At 39.3% G+C, this 16,790-nt stretch overlaps 1 protein-coding gene across 3 annotated transcripts in view; it reads right to left on the minus strand.

Moving 5' to 3' along the window:
* Window positions 1-10,398: 10,398 nt before the first annotated feature.
* si:dkey-220k22.1 (multiple epidermal growth factor-like domains protein 9) overlaps window positions 10,399-16,790 on the minus strand; it is a 102,021-nt gene continuing 95,629 nt past the window's right edge. For 2 of the 3 annotated variants that reach the window (XM_046839148.1, XM_046839146.1), the window contains exons 5-6: window positions 15,082-15,351; window positions 10,399-12,980 (exon numbers count right to left, since the gene is read on the minus strand). In XM_046839148.1, the coding sequence (XP_046695104.1) occupies window positions 12,556-12,980; window positions 15,082-15,351 (695 nt within the window). In that variant the 3' untranslated portion in view covers window positions 10,399-12,555. The remainder of the gene's footprint in view (window positions 12,981-15,081; window positions 15,352-16,790) is intronic. The other variant, XM_046839147.1, reaches the window with a different exon arrangement.

Raw genomic sequence — 16,790 nt, forward strand, 5'->3', positions numbered from 1 at the left:
TTCATTTCCCTTCTCTCCAGCATGTACCTCCACCTCTCCAGGCTCTTCTCTACCTGCTCCTTACTCTCACCACAAATCTCTCTGCACCCTGTCATACGCTTTCTCTAAATCCACAAACACACAATGCAAATCCTTCTCTATACTTCTCCATCTGTGGTGCTCCTCCTCGGCATGAAACCATACTGTTGCTCACAGATGGTCATCTCTTCTCTCAGCCTGGCTTCCACTACTCTTTCCAATTACTTCATGGTGTGACTGATCATTTTATTCACCTGTAGTTACTGCAGGTCTGCACATCTCCCTTATTCTTAAAGACCGGTACCAGCACACTCCTTCTCCATTCCTCAGGCATCCACTACCATGTCTCTTTGTCTTCCTTTCTATTTCCAGATGTCACACCAAGTACCTTTCTATCTGTCTCTCTTTTCAGTTCTGCAGTATTTGCCCAATCATCCAACACCTCTTCACCACCACCGAGCCCCTGTCTGACCTCTTCCCTGGACCTCACACTACAGTCTTCCTCCTTCAGTTTTCACCATCTAATTTTTCTTTCAGTCCTCCTCTTCTTCTTTACCTCCAAAACCATCATACAGACCACCATCCGATGCTGTCTAGCTACACTGTCCCCCGCCAAAACCTTACAGTCTCCAATCTCCCCCGCCAAAACCTTACAGTCTCCAATCTCCTTCAGGTTGCATCTCCAACATAGAACATAGTCCACCTGTGTGCACCTTCCTCCACTCTAATAAGTCACCCTATGCTCCTCCTCCTTCTTAAAATAAGTGTTCCTCTCCTTAAAGCCATACCTACCCATCACTTCCTCATCACCTCTGTTCCCTTCACCTACATGCCCATTAAAATCTGCCCCAATCACCAATCATTCATTCCTAGGTACACCATTTAATTCACTCCAGAATTTTTTCTTCTCCTCCATCTCACAGCCGACTTGTGGAGCATAAGCATTTATCATCACCCCTTTAACTTCCAGCTTCACGTTCATCACCCTATCAGAAACTCTCTTCACCTCCACTACACTCTTACTATATTCTTCCTTCAAAATCACCCCTACACCATTTCTTTTTCTATCCACACTATAGTAGACAGGTTTAAACCCCCCTTTCCACATGGTCTCCTGAACACACAACATATCTACCTTTCTCCTCTCCATCATATCAGCTACCTCTCTCCCTTTACCAGTCATAGTACCAACATTTAAAGTGCCCACCTGAACCTCCACTCTCCTACACTTCTGCTTTTCCTGCCGTCTCTGTAGACGTCTTCCTCCTCTCCTTCTCCTCCTTCGGCCAACAGTAGCCCAAATTCCACCGGTACCATGTAGGCTAACGATACCTGTGGCGGTCGTTGGTAACCCGGGCCTCGACTGATCCGATATGAAATTCTTATTCGTGACCCGCATATTCGATTTGGCACATGTTTTTACGCTGGATGCCCTTCCTAACGCAACCTTTCCCATTTATCCGGGCTTGGGACTAAGCATGCACTGGCTTGTGCAACCATAATGGCTGGGTTACATTATATATATATATATATATATATATATATATATATATATATATATATATATATATACACACACACACACACACACACAATTTGATTTACAATTATTTTATACACTGAGCAGTTTATGCTCAGTAAGGGCCCAGAATGACAGCTTGGTAGTGCTGGGATTTAAACTTATCGCCTCATTACTCATGACCTTCCAATCCAAAGTCCAATGTCCACTTCTATTAACAAAACACAGAATGTATGTAAGAATACATTTCTTGAACCTAGTAGTAGTAACAATGAAATCTTCTTACATTTCTGTGACTTGTGTGAGGTCTTCACTCTTCTCATGATATATTACACTCAGGTCTCTGCAAGTACCAGTTTTTTGTCCCACGATTGATTTTGTGATTTTGTCTTAGTTTTGTCGTCACCGGGCCAATGGCCTATTTTCTGTGTATGATTATAAATCCTAACTTGGATTTGATTTGGTCTGCTAGTTTTTAAAAATTAAACATTCATATAGAGCACTTGTATTTGTTTATCTCCAGTATGAAATAACAGGATTGCTGCACTGGGTGTGACTGATAAAAAAAAAAATTTTTTTAAAGCAGTAGAGTTGATAATTGATTAATGATTACCCTACCTGCACCCTGATTACACTGTGAAGTGTCTTTAAGTAAATACTTAACAATCCTTATTTCTCTCTCTGTCGAGTTAAACATGCTCCCGGGACCATTGTTCCTGTGCCTTTCTTCTCTTTGGATCTGCTCAAATTCATCCTGACACCCTGCCTTTAGATGGAGTTCTCTTAAATTGGAGACCACTCTGTACAGCTGAGGATGGTTCCACATCCACAGCCTAAAGAGCCATGAAGTTACTGAGCAACTCAAGATGGATGGATTAGGACTATAATTAGTATAAACAATCTGGTACAATGGCTCAGGACCGCAGTTTGCACGAATAGTTCTGGAGGACCCATCATTAAAAACAGTACAAACTAGAATTATAATGAATGGACATTTGGTGCGACCCAGAGGATAATGGGTTCCCTTTTGGGTCTGGTTTCTCTCAGGGTTTCTTCCTCATACAATCTCAGTTTTTTTTTTCTTTTCACAGTTACTACTGGCTCGCTCATTTGGGATAAACTTAAAATTTAAACAAATTTATAGCCACTGAACTTATACATTCTGACCTTTTAAACTCTTTATCTCTGTAAAGCTGCTCTGAGACACTGCTCATTGTTAAACGTGCAATACAAATAAAAATGAATTGAATGAGTTAAATTATTTAAAGAAAAAGAAGAAAAAAACCTAGGAATGCAGAAATATTTTGTGAGAGTTTAAATATGGTTTGTGTGCTTTTATTTTGTTAAAAGTTTGAGTAATATATATTTTTTTTATCCAGTGTATTGCACTCTATTTAATATTAATAACTGTGGCTTTCAAAATACCGGCATTGCTGTCGGTTTCAGTGATACTGGTAATTGGTATCAAATTGAAAAGAAAATAAGTGGTTTCAAACATCACATAAGAAACAAATGCATGACTTAAGGAGACTAGAAACAAGTTATTAGGGTTGCACAAGCCAGTGCACTCTTAGTGCCGGTCCCAAGCCCGGATAAGGAGAGTGAGGACTGAAAGAAGAATAAGATGGTGGAAACTGAAAGAGGAAGACTGTAGCATGAGGTTCAGGGAAGAGGTCATACAGGGGCTCGGTGGTGGTGAGGGGGTGCTGGATGATTGGGCAACTACTGCAGAAATGATAAGGGAGACAGATAAATATGTACTTGGTGTGACATCTGGAAATAGAAAGGAAGACAAAGAGACGAGGTGGTGGAATGAGGAAGTGCAGGAGAGCATAAGGGGAAAGAAGTTGGCAAAACAGAATTGGGATCAACAGAGAGATGAGAAAAGTAGGCAGAAGTACAAGGAGATGCGGCAGCAGGTGAAGAGGGATGTGGCAAAAGCCAGGGAGAAGGGATATAAGGAGCTGTATGAGAAGTTGGACACTAAGGAAGGAGAAAAGGATGTGCTGCAAGTTAGAGCAATAAAGGATGGAGATGGAAATGTGTTGACTAGTGAGGAAATTGTGTTGAGAAGATGGAGGGAGTATTTTAAACAGCTGATTAGTGAGGAAAATGAGAGAAAGAAAAAGTTGGATGGTGTGGAGAAGGTGAAGCAGGAAGTGGATAGGATTAGTAAGGGGGGAGTGAGAGCAAGGATTATGAGGATGAAGAGTGGAAAGTCGGTAGGACCAGATGACATACCGGGAGAAGCATTGAGATGTTTAGGAGAGATGGCAGTTGAGTTTATACCAGGTTGTTCAACATTTTTGGAAAGTGTGAGGATGCCTGATAAATGGAGAAGGAGTGTGCTGGTACCAATCTTTAAGAATAAGGGAGATGTGCAGACCTGCAGTAACTACAGGGAAATAAAGTTGATCAGTCACACCATTAAGTAATTTGAAAGAGTAGTGGAAGCCAGGCTGAGAGAAGAGGTGACCATCTGTGTGACAGCAGTAAAGTGTGCAGTAGGAACGACAGACTGGTCGTCTTTAAGGTGGAGGTTGGACTGCATCAAGGATCGGTGCTGAGCACTTTCCTGTTTGCAGTGGTGATGGACAGATTGACGGATGAGGTCAGACAGGAGTCTCCGTTGACTATGATATTTGCAGATAATTTTGGGATTTGTGGTGAGAGTAAGGAGCAGGTAGAGAAGAGCCTGGAGAGGTGGAGGTACGTGCTGGAGAGAAGAGGAATGAAAGTCAGTAGGAGTAAGACAGAGAGTGTGAATGAGAAGGAAGGAACTCTTCTCTTGGCACTCTGTCATACGCTTTCTCTAAATCCAATTTATTAGTGTGATTAAGTATTTGTTACAGTACATTTTTGCAATATTTATGGAAAGAGGAAGGTTGTAAGCGCTTTGTAAAAATCATGTTTTCAGCTTAGGAATGTTTAATGACAAAGGAATGTAAGCTTTCCAATGTATTATAATTATTTTTTTAAGACAGAGAACGAGGTGAGGAATGCTTACTCAAGCAAAAGAACAGGAACTGACTTGCATTTTAGTCGTTGTGCAATTTTATATAAAATTATAAATGCCAGACTTGCATCACTCCATGCTGTTTTAACAAAATAATGCAGTTGCTGCCTACACCAGCAATGACTAAAGCTTATCTATTCCATGATGAAACATGACTGAAGAGCACATTTCTACTTGAAAACACCATCTTTGGCTTGCAAGTCCTTGGTGTCACATACTAGTATTGTAGTGCTTTGTTATAGTGCATTAACGTTTATCACAGCACACAATTAATATGTTAATACACCAAGTTATTAGCAGATGTGTGGTATTATGTGTTGGAATGATATGAAAGGTCTGGAATATATAATAAACCAATACATGTATGAAAATGATGTCTCGTGCTTCCTGTACCACTATTTTAGAATTTGTACGTTCGTTCGGTATATTCCCTCAGTTAGTTGACCTTATTTTTTGGGCACAAAATGAACCTGACAAACTGAAGCAACCCCAGTTCATAACATTGGTGCCACATGCTTTGTACTTTACCATAGCCACTTGAATGATGGATGAATCACTTTATCTGTCTGTCTTCTTAAACTGATGTGTGTGCCTAAAAGCCTGTGCTGACCAACTGGCCCCCATCTTTAAATCTTTAACAGATCACTGCCTCTGTGTAGTTCCCTGCTACTTCAAACACTCCATGATCATTCAAAAAACCCCAAATCACTGGTTTTAATGATTACAGACCTGTTGCTCTCATGTCTGTTTAATGAAATTATTTGAAAGACTGGACCTGGCCTACCTAAAGGACATCACTGGACCTTTGCTGGACTGCTTTCAGTTCGCCTGAAGAGTAAACAGGTCTGCGGATGATGCAGTCAACATGGGACTGCATTATATACTGCAACATCTTGATAGACCTGGGACCTATGCAAGGATCTTGTTCAGTTCGGCCTTTAATACCATCATTCCTAACCTTCTCTCAGCCAAACTGACCCAGCGCTCAGTGCCCACCTTAATCTGTCTATGGATCACCAGATCACCAGTAAGGCTGGGCAAACTCACATCCAGGTCTCTCACTATCAGCACTGATGCTCCCCAGGGTTGCGTTCTCTCCCCACAGGAAATGTCTTCCGACATGGTTGTTTAAAACAAATGAGAAGCTGCTCACTGCATCATTTAGGGGTGAATAAATTGGAAGTACATAATGTAGCATATAATGACCACCTGCCTAGTATTGTGTTGGTCCCCCATTTGCTGCCAAAACTGTCCTGAACCCTTCAAACATTAACAGCATTAACTTCTTTAGCAATTTAAGCTACAGTAGCTCATCTGTTGGATCGGCATCAATAAGTCTTGGCCGCCTATTACCCTGCTGCTGGTTCACCACTGTTCCTTCCTTGAAGCACTGCAGACCAGGAACGACCCACAAAAGCTGCAGTTTTGGAGATGCTCTGCCCCAGTCATCTAGACATCACAATTTGGCCCTTGTGAAATTTGCTCAAATCCTTATGCTCGCCCATTTTTCCTGCTTCTAGCACAACATTTTCACTTGCTGCCTAATATATCCCACCCACTAACAGATGCCACGATAAAGAGATAAACGGTGTTGTTCACTTCCCTGGTCATAATGTTATGCCTGATCAGTATACTTATTGATTAAGCTTTTTCATGTTGTAGATAAAGAACAGGATGAAAAATAATACCTTAATAGAAAATAAAGCCCAAATATGCTTAAAAATCAAAACATTATCACACAACAAGGAGACCCTCATGATAAGATACTGTATATAATTAATTGCAAAGCCATTTGGTGGCTATAAATGTCATACAAAACATCCAGTTTTACTTTGGTATTGTAAAATGGCGAAAAAACTGAGTAATTAATTACTTGAGTAATTTGAGGGTTACTCATTCATTTAATCAAACACAATCATCTGATGGAGAAACTATACGATGTAATGCGACAAGACAGCCTAATTGTCCACATATAACAGTGGATGCTCATCAGCAAACTTTACACAAGCACAAGGTCAAAATGGGATATAGAGTGTCATATCATTTTTTTTATTTTAAGCAGCTTTTAAACAGTTTGTGATCTGTTTAGTCACCTTTTTTTTCTTCTTTACATTTCCTGTGTATTGATCGCAATTATGGCTTAATGTAATTTTTCAAAGATGTGAAGACAAGGTGACATTTGGGTTTAACCTGCCAAACATGACTCAACCTGATGAGTACAAAGAGTACAAAAAAAAGGTCACAATCAGAGGCACACAGGAGGCAAACAGCATCTGTCCCACTGAAAACAAACAGTGGGTGATGATGTATAATGTACTGTTGTGTGGAGATACAGCAGGTGTTGTACTATGATTCATACACTACTTTCAGGTAACTCCAGTCACCTACAGTTTCATTTGCAAGCGGAGGGAAGTTTTCTACTGAACTAAGTAACGATAGCTGCATCTTTTCCACTTGAGTTGTTTTTTTTTGTGTGTGTGTGCAAACCAAAAAAGCGACTCTCACAATGCACATTCATTTATTACTTCCTAATCCACTCACAATTACAGTGGAGATATAAAGAGCTATGGAATTTATACTGGTCTAAAAATGAACTCGAGCCTTCAAACATTTCCAAGTGTGATCGGAATTGTTTTAAAGCAAGAACGTGAATGCTAGAGGTTCAAGAGGCCTCCAAACATGTCCAGTACTAGAGTAGAAAACATCGAGCTGAGCCAACTGACCATTACAACACTGAACAACAGTATGTCATGGGATTCCAGGGGATGACACAATCATCTCTTTCTCGTGACAGTTTGAATTCGAAAGTACAGAACAATATAGCTTTTAAACTATTTATAGATTTTTTTTAGGGGTTGTTTTTGCAGTTTTGCATTTTACAGCAGACCGACACTCACAACTTTCCGTCATTCTTTTGTACATAAGTATTATTTGATATTGCTGATATGATATCTGCCTCATAGCTTTCTACACTCTCGCTTGCGAATGATGATACGACATTGTGGCTTTCTGTTGCACACCACAGTACCTATATCGCAACACGCGCAAGAATCATGTCATCAACCGGTAGTTGCGAAATGGCTCTGATTTAACGTTAAAGTTAAACTAAATGTTTTCTATAAGGGAAAGATCTGGACTGCAGGCTGGCCATTTCAGTACCTGGATCCTGCTTCTATGCAGCCATGATGTTGTAATTGATGCAGTATGTAGTCTGGCATTGTCATGTTGAAAAATACAAGGTCTTTGATGAAAGACACAGCGTCTGGATGGGAGCATATGTTGTTCTAGAACTTGAATATACCTTTCAGCATTGATGGTGCCTTTCCAGATGTGTAAGCTGCCCATGCCACATGCACTCATGCAACCCCATACCATTAGAGATGCAGGCTTCTGAAGTGAGCACTGATAACAACTTGGGTTGTCCTTATCCTCTTTACTCAGGATGACATGGCGTCGCAGTTTTCTAAAAAGAACTTCACATTTTGATTCGTCTGACCACAGAACAGTTTTCCACTTTGCCACAGTCCATTTTAAATGAGACATGGCCCAGAGAAAACGCCTGTGCTTCTGGATCATGTTTAGATATGGCTTCTTTTTTGACCTATAGAGTTTTAGCTGGCAACGGCTAATGGCACGGTGGATTGTGTTCACCAACAATGTTTTCTGGAAGTTTTCCTGAGCCCATGTTGTGATTTCCATTACAGTAGCATTCCTGTATGTGATGCAGTGTCCTCTATGGGCCCAAAGATCACAGGCATCCAGTATGGTTTTCCGGCCTTGACCCTTACGCACAGAGATTGTTCCAGATTCTCTGAATCTTTGGATGATATCATGTACTGTAGATGATGAGAACTTCAAACTCTTTGCACTTTTTCTTTGAGAAACCCCTTTCTGATATTGCTCTACTATTTATCGCCACAGCATTGGGGGAATTGGTGATCCTCTGCCCATCTTAACCTCTGAGAGACACTGCCATTTTGAGAGGCTCTTTTTATATCCAATCATGTTGCCAATTGACCTAATAAATTGCAAATTGGTTCTCCAGCTGTTCCTTATATGTACATTTAACTTTTTTGGCCTCTTATTGCTACCTGTCCCAACTTTTTTGGAATGTGTAGCTCTCATGAAATTCAAAATGAGCCAATATTTTGGCATGACATAAAATATAGGTTTATGAGATTTGTAAATTATTGCATTCCTTTTTTATTTACAATTTGTACAGTGTCCCAACTTTTTGGGAATTGGGTTTGTACTATATACAGGCTATGTTAAGGGTGGCTAATTTGGCAGGATTCAGGCATCACCATACTCATCACTTCTAGCTTGTAGTTTAAAAAAAAGAAAAGAAGAGAAGACAAAAGACAAAGACAAAAAAGCTTATTTGTACACAGAATGAACCTCCTTTTCCTCAGCGTGGTTTGTATGTGTTGCTCAGAAGGCAGCGTTCTGTGCGAACATTTGATTCAGACGTAGAAAGGCATGTGCTTCCTATGAGACATAAATCCAGTCAACTGTACCTTTTTAAACTACTTTATCCTAAGTACTGTATATCCCACTGTATATCTCACTCTCTGGCCTTTTGTTTTTACATACAAGTGCTTATAACTGGCATCACTGTGATTGACAGCGTAAAGAGAACACTGATAACATTGCTCCCTTTGACTTCTGATTGTTGCAGCTGATTTCAGAATTTGGTATTCATGCTTGCCCAGACCAGCTTACAATAAGAGTCTTGTTCAATGGCACCAATGGTTTGGTGTTGCTGATATTTGAACTCATGACCTTTTGATCCGAGTTCTAATTTCTGATCTACTGGCATTCACCACTGTTCCTTTCTTGGTGCACTTTTAATAGATACTGACCACTGCAGACCAGGAACATCCCACAAGAGCTGCAGTTTTAGAGACGCTCTGATCCGGTCGTCTAACATCACAATTTGGCCTTTGTGGAACTCGCTCACATCGTTACGCTCACACATTTTTCCTACTTCTAACAAAATCTTCACGTGCTGCCTAATAGATCCCACCCACTAACGAAGAAAAGATAATCACCAGTCAGTGGTTATAATGTTATGCCTGATCGATGAATATATGTATATACATCTATATAATACCAGTGGGTACCATTTGATTCCTTCTGAAATAATATCTGTACATATGTATATAAAGACAAACCAAAATACATTTTATACATTAATAAAATGTCTAGCCTTTGTTCCCTGGTGGTCTAGTGGTTAGGCTGCGGCGCTCTCACCGCTGCGGCCCGGGTTCGATCCCCGTTCAGGGAACCAACCCCAGCCCCTCTTAGTGCCGGTCCCAAGCCCGGATAAATGGGAAGGGTTGCGTTAGGAAGGGCATTCAGCGTAAAAACGTGCCAAATCAAACATGCAGAGGATCCGCTGTGGCGACCCCTAATGGGAGAAGCCGAAAGAAAGTTTAATTAAATGTCTAGCCTTTGTGCATGTTTCCAGTAAGATAAATGTATTTTTTAACAACATTCTACATCCTATTTGGAAGCTGCAGGATATCAAATTTCCTGACAATCAAGAGAAAAAGTAATTTGTGCCATTTTTGCTGTTCTTTTTTTTTTCAATTCTTTTAATAATATTGTGATATTAATTTACAAGCTTATTTTGAACATACAACTTTTTAGTCAAGTCCTGATTTGACCACATTGCCATTAGTATGGCTCCTACTATTGCTGAATGTTCAGCATGAGATATCGTTGCCTGTCGTATGTTAACACATTTTCTGAATGGTTAAATACCAAAAAGAAAATGCCGCCTCGGTTTATTCACAGCTGCATGTGTGACTGCGTGCATGGTAAAAGTGATAACCACTGTCAATTTGGTCAAAAGGTTTTTTTATTGAAATCATTCACAGAGTTAGTTGTGTGGTCTGCACTTTAACAAAAAAAAAGCTTAAGACCAGATAAAGTTAGCCATTCTTTTTCCGGTCAGGGTGAGATGGACTGTAATCTACTGTGTTTCTGGTTTCTGTGTGTATATATGGTATCTCCCCACATCGTACCTATACAATACAATAGCAGCATTTTTATTTACAACATAATTTCTCTGTACAACAAATATTTACAGAATAACCAGACCTCAGGTATGGGGGAGAACCTGATTGAGAAATGGGAGCTTTTGAATGTAGCAGAAGATGCAAGATGGAACCTGGTGTCATGTATTGACGTACTCAGTGCTTCAGTTAAAAGCTGCCTAAACAAAATAATTTACTTGTGCTCTGATGAAAATGAACTAGTATTATTTTTGGAAAAAAACCCACACATATCCTTTGCCTACTTTTTTTAATAGCTCTGGCTCAAGTTATTTCCTCATACACTGTTATTATTTTAGCAACCGTTTTTGGCATTCTTCCCGTCAGCTACTCTCTACTAACACGTCTCCACTCACTTGTTCGATCAGGCAGGAGCAGGAACAATTGCAGAGTTGTTTTAGCCAAACAAGCCTGACTTTTCTTGGCCAGACAATCTGACTCATGACATAACACTTTTTCCATGCAAGTGCTTCCACCTTTATGCCTTGAAACTTAGTTCACTCTAGACATTCAGTGATAACTGTAGGAAACTGAGGTGTCTCACATAAAAAAAAAAAAAAAAACCCGTCAAGCTAAACCTCACTTACTGCAAGACGATGTGTCTGACTGATATAAACGTACAGTGCAACTGAGAAGCTAATTATCTGTAAAAAATAGTCATAATAATAATACAAAAGAAAAATCTCACTGGCCTGGCAAAGAGGTTCACTCTGGAGAAGTTTAAAAACAAAACACCACTATGATTTGCTGGTATCGCCACAGAGAAACAGTTGCTGTTCTTTCTCTATTAGGACTATAAGTAGTGCATCATCTAAAACATTAAGAGGTGGCATGTGCAGGAGAGCGTTCAGCGATTGATTAAATACTGCCCTCTATAGGCACACCTGTAGAATTGCAGTGATGGGAGTAATCCTATATGAATACGATTAGACTAAAACCAGCTTGTGTACAGTATATCCTTAAATACTCAACTCTCTTTTCAGAAATAAAAAGCAAAAATTCGTCATAGAAACTGCCTTATTGTGATTTGTTGTTATTATTTGTAAAAGTCATGTAATGGAAGTAATGTAGACATGCCCCTACTTCATAACCGCATGTGTTTCTGCTGCATCCCACGATGCAGTGCATCAGCTTGAATGCCACTGCAGTATGGAGGAAAACAGACGCCTGAGTACCATCATCAGTGTTAACACATGGCTTTTGTACCTGCAACCACATGGCGCAACACTCAACATCGCCTCTTTCTATGTGCAATTCTTTCATGTATCTCCCTTTTCTGTAGGTCTATGTTTGTGTGTGTGTGTGTGTGTGTGTGTGTGTGTGTGTGTGTGTGTAAAGCATTAGTGCATGTCCGGTCCCACAACGCCTTGGTTAAAGTTAAATAAAAAAGTTCAGAGTGCCGGGTGCCACACTGACACCCCGTAAAACCTGGCTGAGCTGTCGAGACTGTCCGATGGAGGTGGTCTCGCTTTCCATATCCTCCGTTTGTGCATTTCTTCACATCTATGTGCGTCTACGTTTCCTGTAAAACCAGAAGCATCAAAGCATGTCCTTTTTTCCTCCCTCAACCATAAGCTGAATGTTAAACAAATTAAACACTTTATGGCAGTGCAATCCAGACTTAACTCAAATTCACAACCCTAATTAGAAAATGCTAATTCCTGCCATGTAATTCATTTCCTGTGTGGGTGTTCATGGTTTTTTTTATGCAAAAAGCCAAATGTCATAACAGTTTCAGTTTTGTTAAAACATGAGGTCGTCAAATTAGCAATTTTGCTTCCTCTTCACAATCGTGCAGAAGATTTTGATTAAATGCTAAAATAATTGATGCACCTTCACAAAAAGAAATACAATTCCATATACAGGACTGAATCACCATTTTCTAATTAGCGTCTCAAATTGCTTAGTCGATATTATGCTACCATAATTCACTGAAGGTCATGTCACGGCATGTATAAACTCCCAGGGCTGTTGAGGGTAAGCTGCCCGTTGGAGGCTGCCTCGCATGCCTCATCGTCCAACAGACCAGAGGCGTCTGCGTTGGTCAGACTGTCATGGTAGCTGCTGAAGCTGATGTTGTCCTCCTTTAGCTCGATTGTCCAGAACGGTGCGTTGATCTTGCGGTTCTGGTACTGCCGGTAGGTGTAAATGCCGCCAGCTGTTCCCAGCAGTGCCACTATCAATGTGATGATCACAGCCAGAATGATTAGTCTGATCTGATGCCACGAGCTCACTAGCTCGGAGTTAGATGTGCTGTTGGTAGAAGCGCTCGTTAGACCGGACAGGAGCGCCGTAGATGATGTGGGAAACTGATCGGTTACATTAGGGCTGGTGGTCATAGTGGAAGAGTACAGAGGTGTAGTGGGTACTGAGGAGAGAAAGAAAAAAGAGAGAGCACACGTAAACTGGTAGAACAAATTTTGAGGTATAAGGTATAAGGATATAATATGCAATCAATCACTTTGAAAGCTTATTATTTAACACATTATAGCTATAAAAAAAGGAAGAAAAACAGAAAGGAAAACAACTGGTGAATATATTAAGTGTTTTGATCTATGAAAAGCATATAAACACAAAAACCATGATTTTGAACGCACTCTGTTTTCCAATAATGCATTCCTACGTTCTGGCACACATCCTCATAACCACAAATCATATAACGTTAGGCAGGGGGCTAATAAACTGCTGCACTCTGATAAATTCTTCCAGTGCTTATTAAAACAGAAATATCAGATAAATCAAAATGACCACCAGTAAGTCTACTCAATGACTACTACTAAAGTAGGGCTGTCAAAATTGACTGATCAAAAATGCGCAATTGCTTTTTTTTTTTTTTTAGACGCCACAGATTTGATTAACGTGCGATTCATTTAATTCATTAAAATCCGCTTTGATGCACACGTCCGGCAATTAAAACCGTCCGTGTGGAAACATAGCAAAAGTTCCGTTTGGTGTCCTGATGAATAAGGTAATTTAAAACACCATAATTACTTTAAAACCTTTACAAGAATATTTTGTCTTCATGCTTTATGTTTAGTTTGGTTTCACTAATAATACACACATTTGCATAAAGCATTCATACTTTTCCATGCCCACGTTGATTAGAGTATTAATACCTTGAAGAGTATTAATTGAAGGTCCATCAAGAACAGATAAAATTGTGCGATGAAGTTGCGATTAACTTATGACAAATCGGCAATAAATATTTTAATTAATTGACAGCTCTATACTAAAGTCTTCACAGCTAGCAACTGTGCTATTATATCATTTGTCTATTCCTGGGTAAATTGTAATAGAATAATGAAGCTGTTGAGAAGCAGAAACAGTGATGCTACTATTGACCCCACCGCGAGTTTAATAACTGTTAATGCAGTTTTAAAATGCAAAGACTCGCAGATCAAAATTTTAATGTCAATATATTACGTTTAAAAAAGTTTTCATTATAGCCATAAAAGAAAAAGCATGGCATGTACTGTATAAAAACCTTTTTGTGATACTAAACACTATTACTTACTCTAGACCGCTATTTCGCTTTTGTTTTTGATTAACTGGACTTAGCATTTTAATCACCATGCGCTACTTTGAAAGATTTTTGTTTGTTTTCTGACTCAATGGGGAATCACTTTGCATAAAAGCACATAACAAATAAACAAAAGTACTTGGCAAATTAGAATAGAACTTATAAACGACAAGTTCTCAGTGTTTTTTTTACTCATATTAAGCCATCTAGTTCATGCTAAAAAAATACATTTATCGTCGTTTGCTTAGTTGATAAGGAATAGATAGCAGACTGGTATGTAGTTGCTTTAAATCCCTAACACAGAGTTGTCCAAACTAGGGCATATGGGCCAAAGTTGGCCCTGGTGACTATTCAAGGGGGGAATCCATTTGAAATGGATTAAAAATAAGGACCAGCTTCATGTCTCTCACTGGATGTCACTGAACAGCTGTATTAGTCACTGAACTCTATTGTACAATAAATTGGATTACTCATTGTACTACAGGTTTTACTGCACTAATAATAATAATACATTGTATTTACAAATGCCTTTCAAAACACTCACAAAAACTGTACAATTGAATGAGAATCACAAAAATCAAGACAAGCAACAAACAACTGTTTAACTGTTAACATTTTCAGCAAAGGATATTCTCAACAATTAAGTTTTAAGACATGATTTAAAAGTGGTCACTTTCTTGTATAGACTGCGGAAGAGAATTTCAAAGATGAGGAGCAGCCTGGCTAAACACCCTAGACCCAATAATGACAGTGAACAGAAGATACAACAAGGGAAACAGATAAAGAAAATGAACTACTTCTTAAAACTAGAACTTTAAACAAAAAATCTTCATTAGATAAGCAGATTACGGAGTTTCTATTAACCGATTTTTTATTTTGGTTTGCGGCCCATAGTTTGCGAAGATAGTTAGAGAAAGAAAGTTTGGGCACCTCTGCCCTAAAGGCTTACTGATGGCTGTGCAGTTCTTGACAAGAGCGTCTCCAGTGAAACCAGGGGCGCAGTACTGGCAGTGAGATCCAGTGGTGTTGAAGCTGCAGTTCAGGCAGTGTCCGGTCTCTGGGTTGCAGGTGCGGGGTGCGCTGCTTGGCTCTGCGTTCCCATTGCAGTCGCATGGCACACAGATACTGTCTGCGTTGTAGAAGCCAACTCGACACAGCTCGCAGTTGGGGCCCTCGTACTCAGGGTTGCACTGGTCGCACACCGGCTTCCCAAATGCGTCTGTAAGAACGCGAAAAAAGCGTAAAAGCTAACAATTTCAACTCGGTTCTTCTAAACCAAACCAAACAAATATAAAATATAATGGTTCATTTTAGTTTTTTCTATGCCAATCATTCGATGTGAAACTTACGATAAAATAGTGCAATAAGATCATATTCATTTAAATAAATTCTAATAAATAGTTATTTGAGTGGAACGGAGAGAGAGAAAGAAAGAGAGAGAGAGAGAGACAGAGACTGTAAGTTTATGAATTACCGGCGTCTTTACCTCGTCAGTGCTTTCACTCTGCATTAAACTGTTACTGTTTGCTACTATGGCTACATTTGTTTGTTATGCATTGTCTGTTAAACCGACTGAACCTACCAGTACATTCAAAAGGTATGAAAGCACACATTCCAGCCAATCAGAATGAAGTATTCAGACAGGCCATGGCTTAATGTTTGTTACACGTTAATCTAAAGCAGAAAAATAATGAGTCATTCCATAATAATACTTTATTCTTTAACATATTAAAAATATCCCACCACATCACCAAGAAAAAACATTTTATTTTTGATAGGATGAGCAGGTTTTTTTTTCCAGCTGGGGTCAATTTGAAATGTTTCAGTACTCAAACTGGTTTAAAAAGTCCAGTGTTTACCCAAGAAGCTACAGATACAGTAAATTGTGAAAATGAGCTGGCAGGATGTTAAAGGTTGCAAGCTAAGTTTCTTTTCTCGCTCTGATGTGATCTTAAAAAAATAATAAAAATCCTCAATCAAATTAAAATCACAATTTCAGCATCCATACCACTTTACACGATCCATCAAGATAAACTCTAGTTTAACATGCATTCATATGTAATGCTACTCTGCATCTATTAACAATAAAAGGTATCATCACAAAAGATCCAGAATTTCATTCAGATCGTTAATCACCTCATCAATCATGTAGATGTTAGGTCTCTAAAATGTAGCAGAAGGATTATCTGGTGGACAATCCTTTCGAAATTACAATTGTTATGCCTGATGGAAGAACAAAACACACCAACTTCAAACAGAAACACTTACCAATAACCTGAACACTGATGTTTTTGCAAATATAATGTGCTACATTACACACTTTGCTAAAAGAGGATCAGGAACGTGTGATCTATTGCTCGCTATTAACACAATCAGCTAATGATCCTGCCACATGTAATTACTTTACATCAGCTACCGTTTTATACTGTAACATCAAGTAGTTTTTCAGGCAGCCAGGAAGCACTCTGGAGTGGTAATTTCCCAGGTGGCCTTGTGAGTGATCCCACCTTGTTTTATATGGTGCTCTATGGGACATATATGCAATGAGGTACAAATGCTTCTCTGAATGCTTCTTTTTGCATCAGTTCATTGGACTTGGAAAATGTAATAATTTGCTAATTCATTTGATTTATATTATCAGCAGGAATCTAACTTAGA

This window comes from Silurus meridionalis, chromosome 25 (assembly GCF_014805685.1).
Source record: "Silurus meridionalis isolate SWU-2019-XX chromosome 25, ASM1480568v1, whole genome shotgun sequence".
NCBI lineage: Eukaryota > Metazoa > Chordata > Actinopteri > Siluriformes > Siluridae > Silurus > Silurus meridionalis.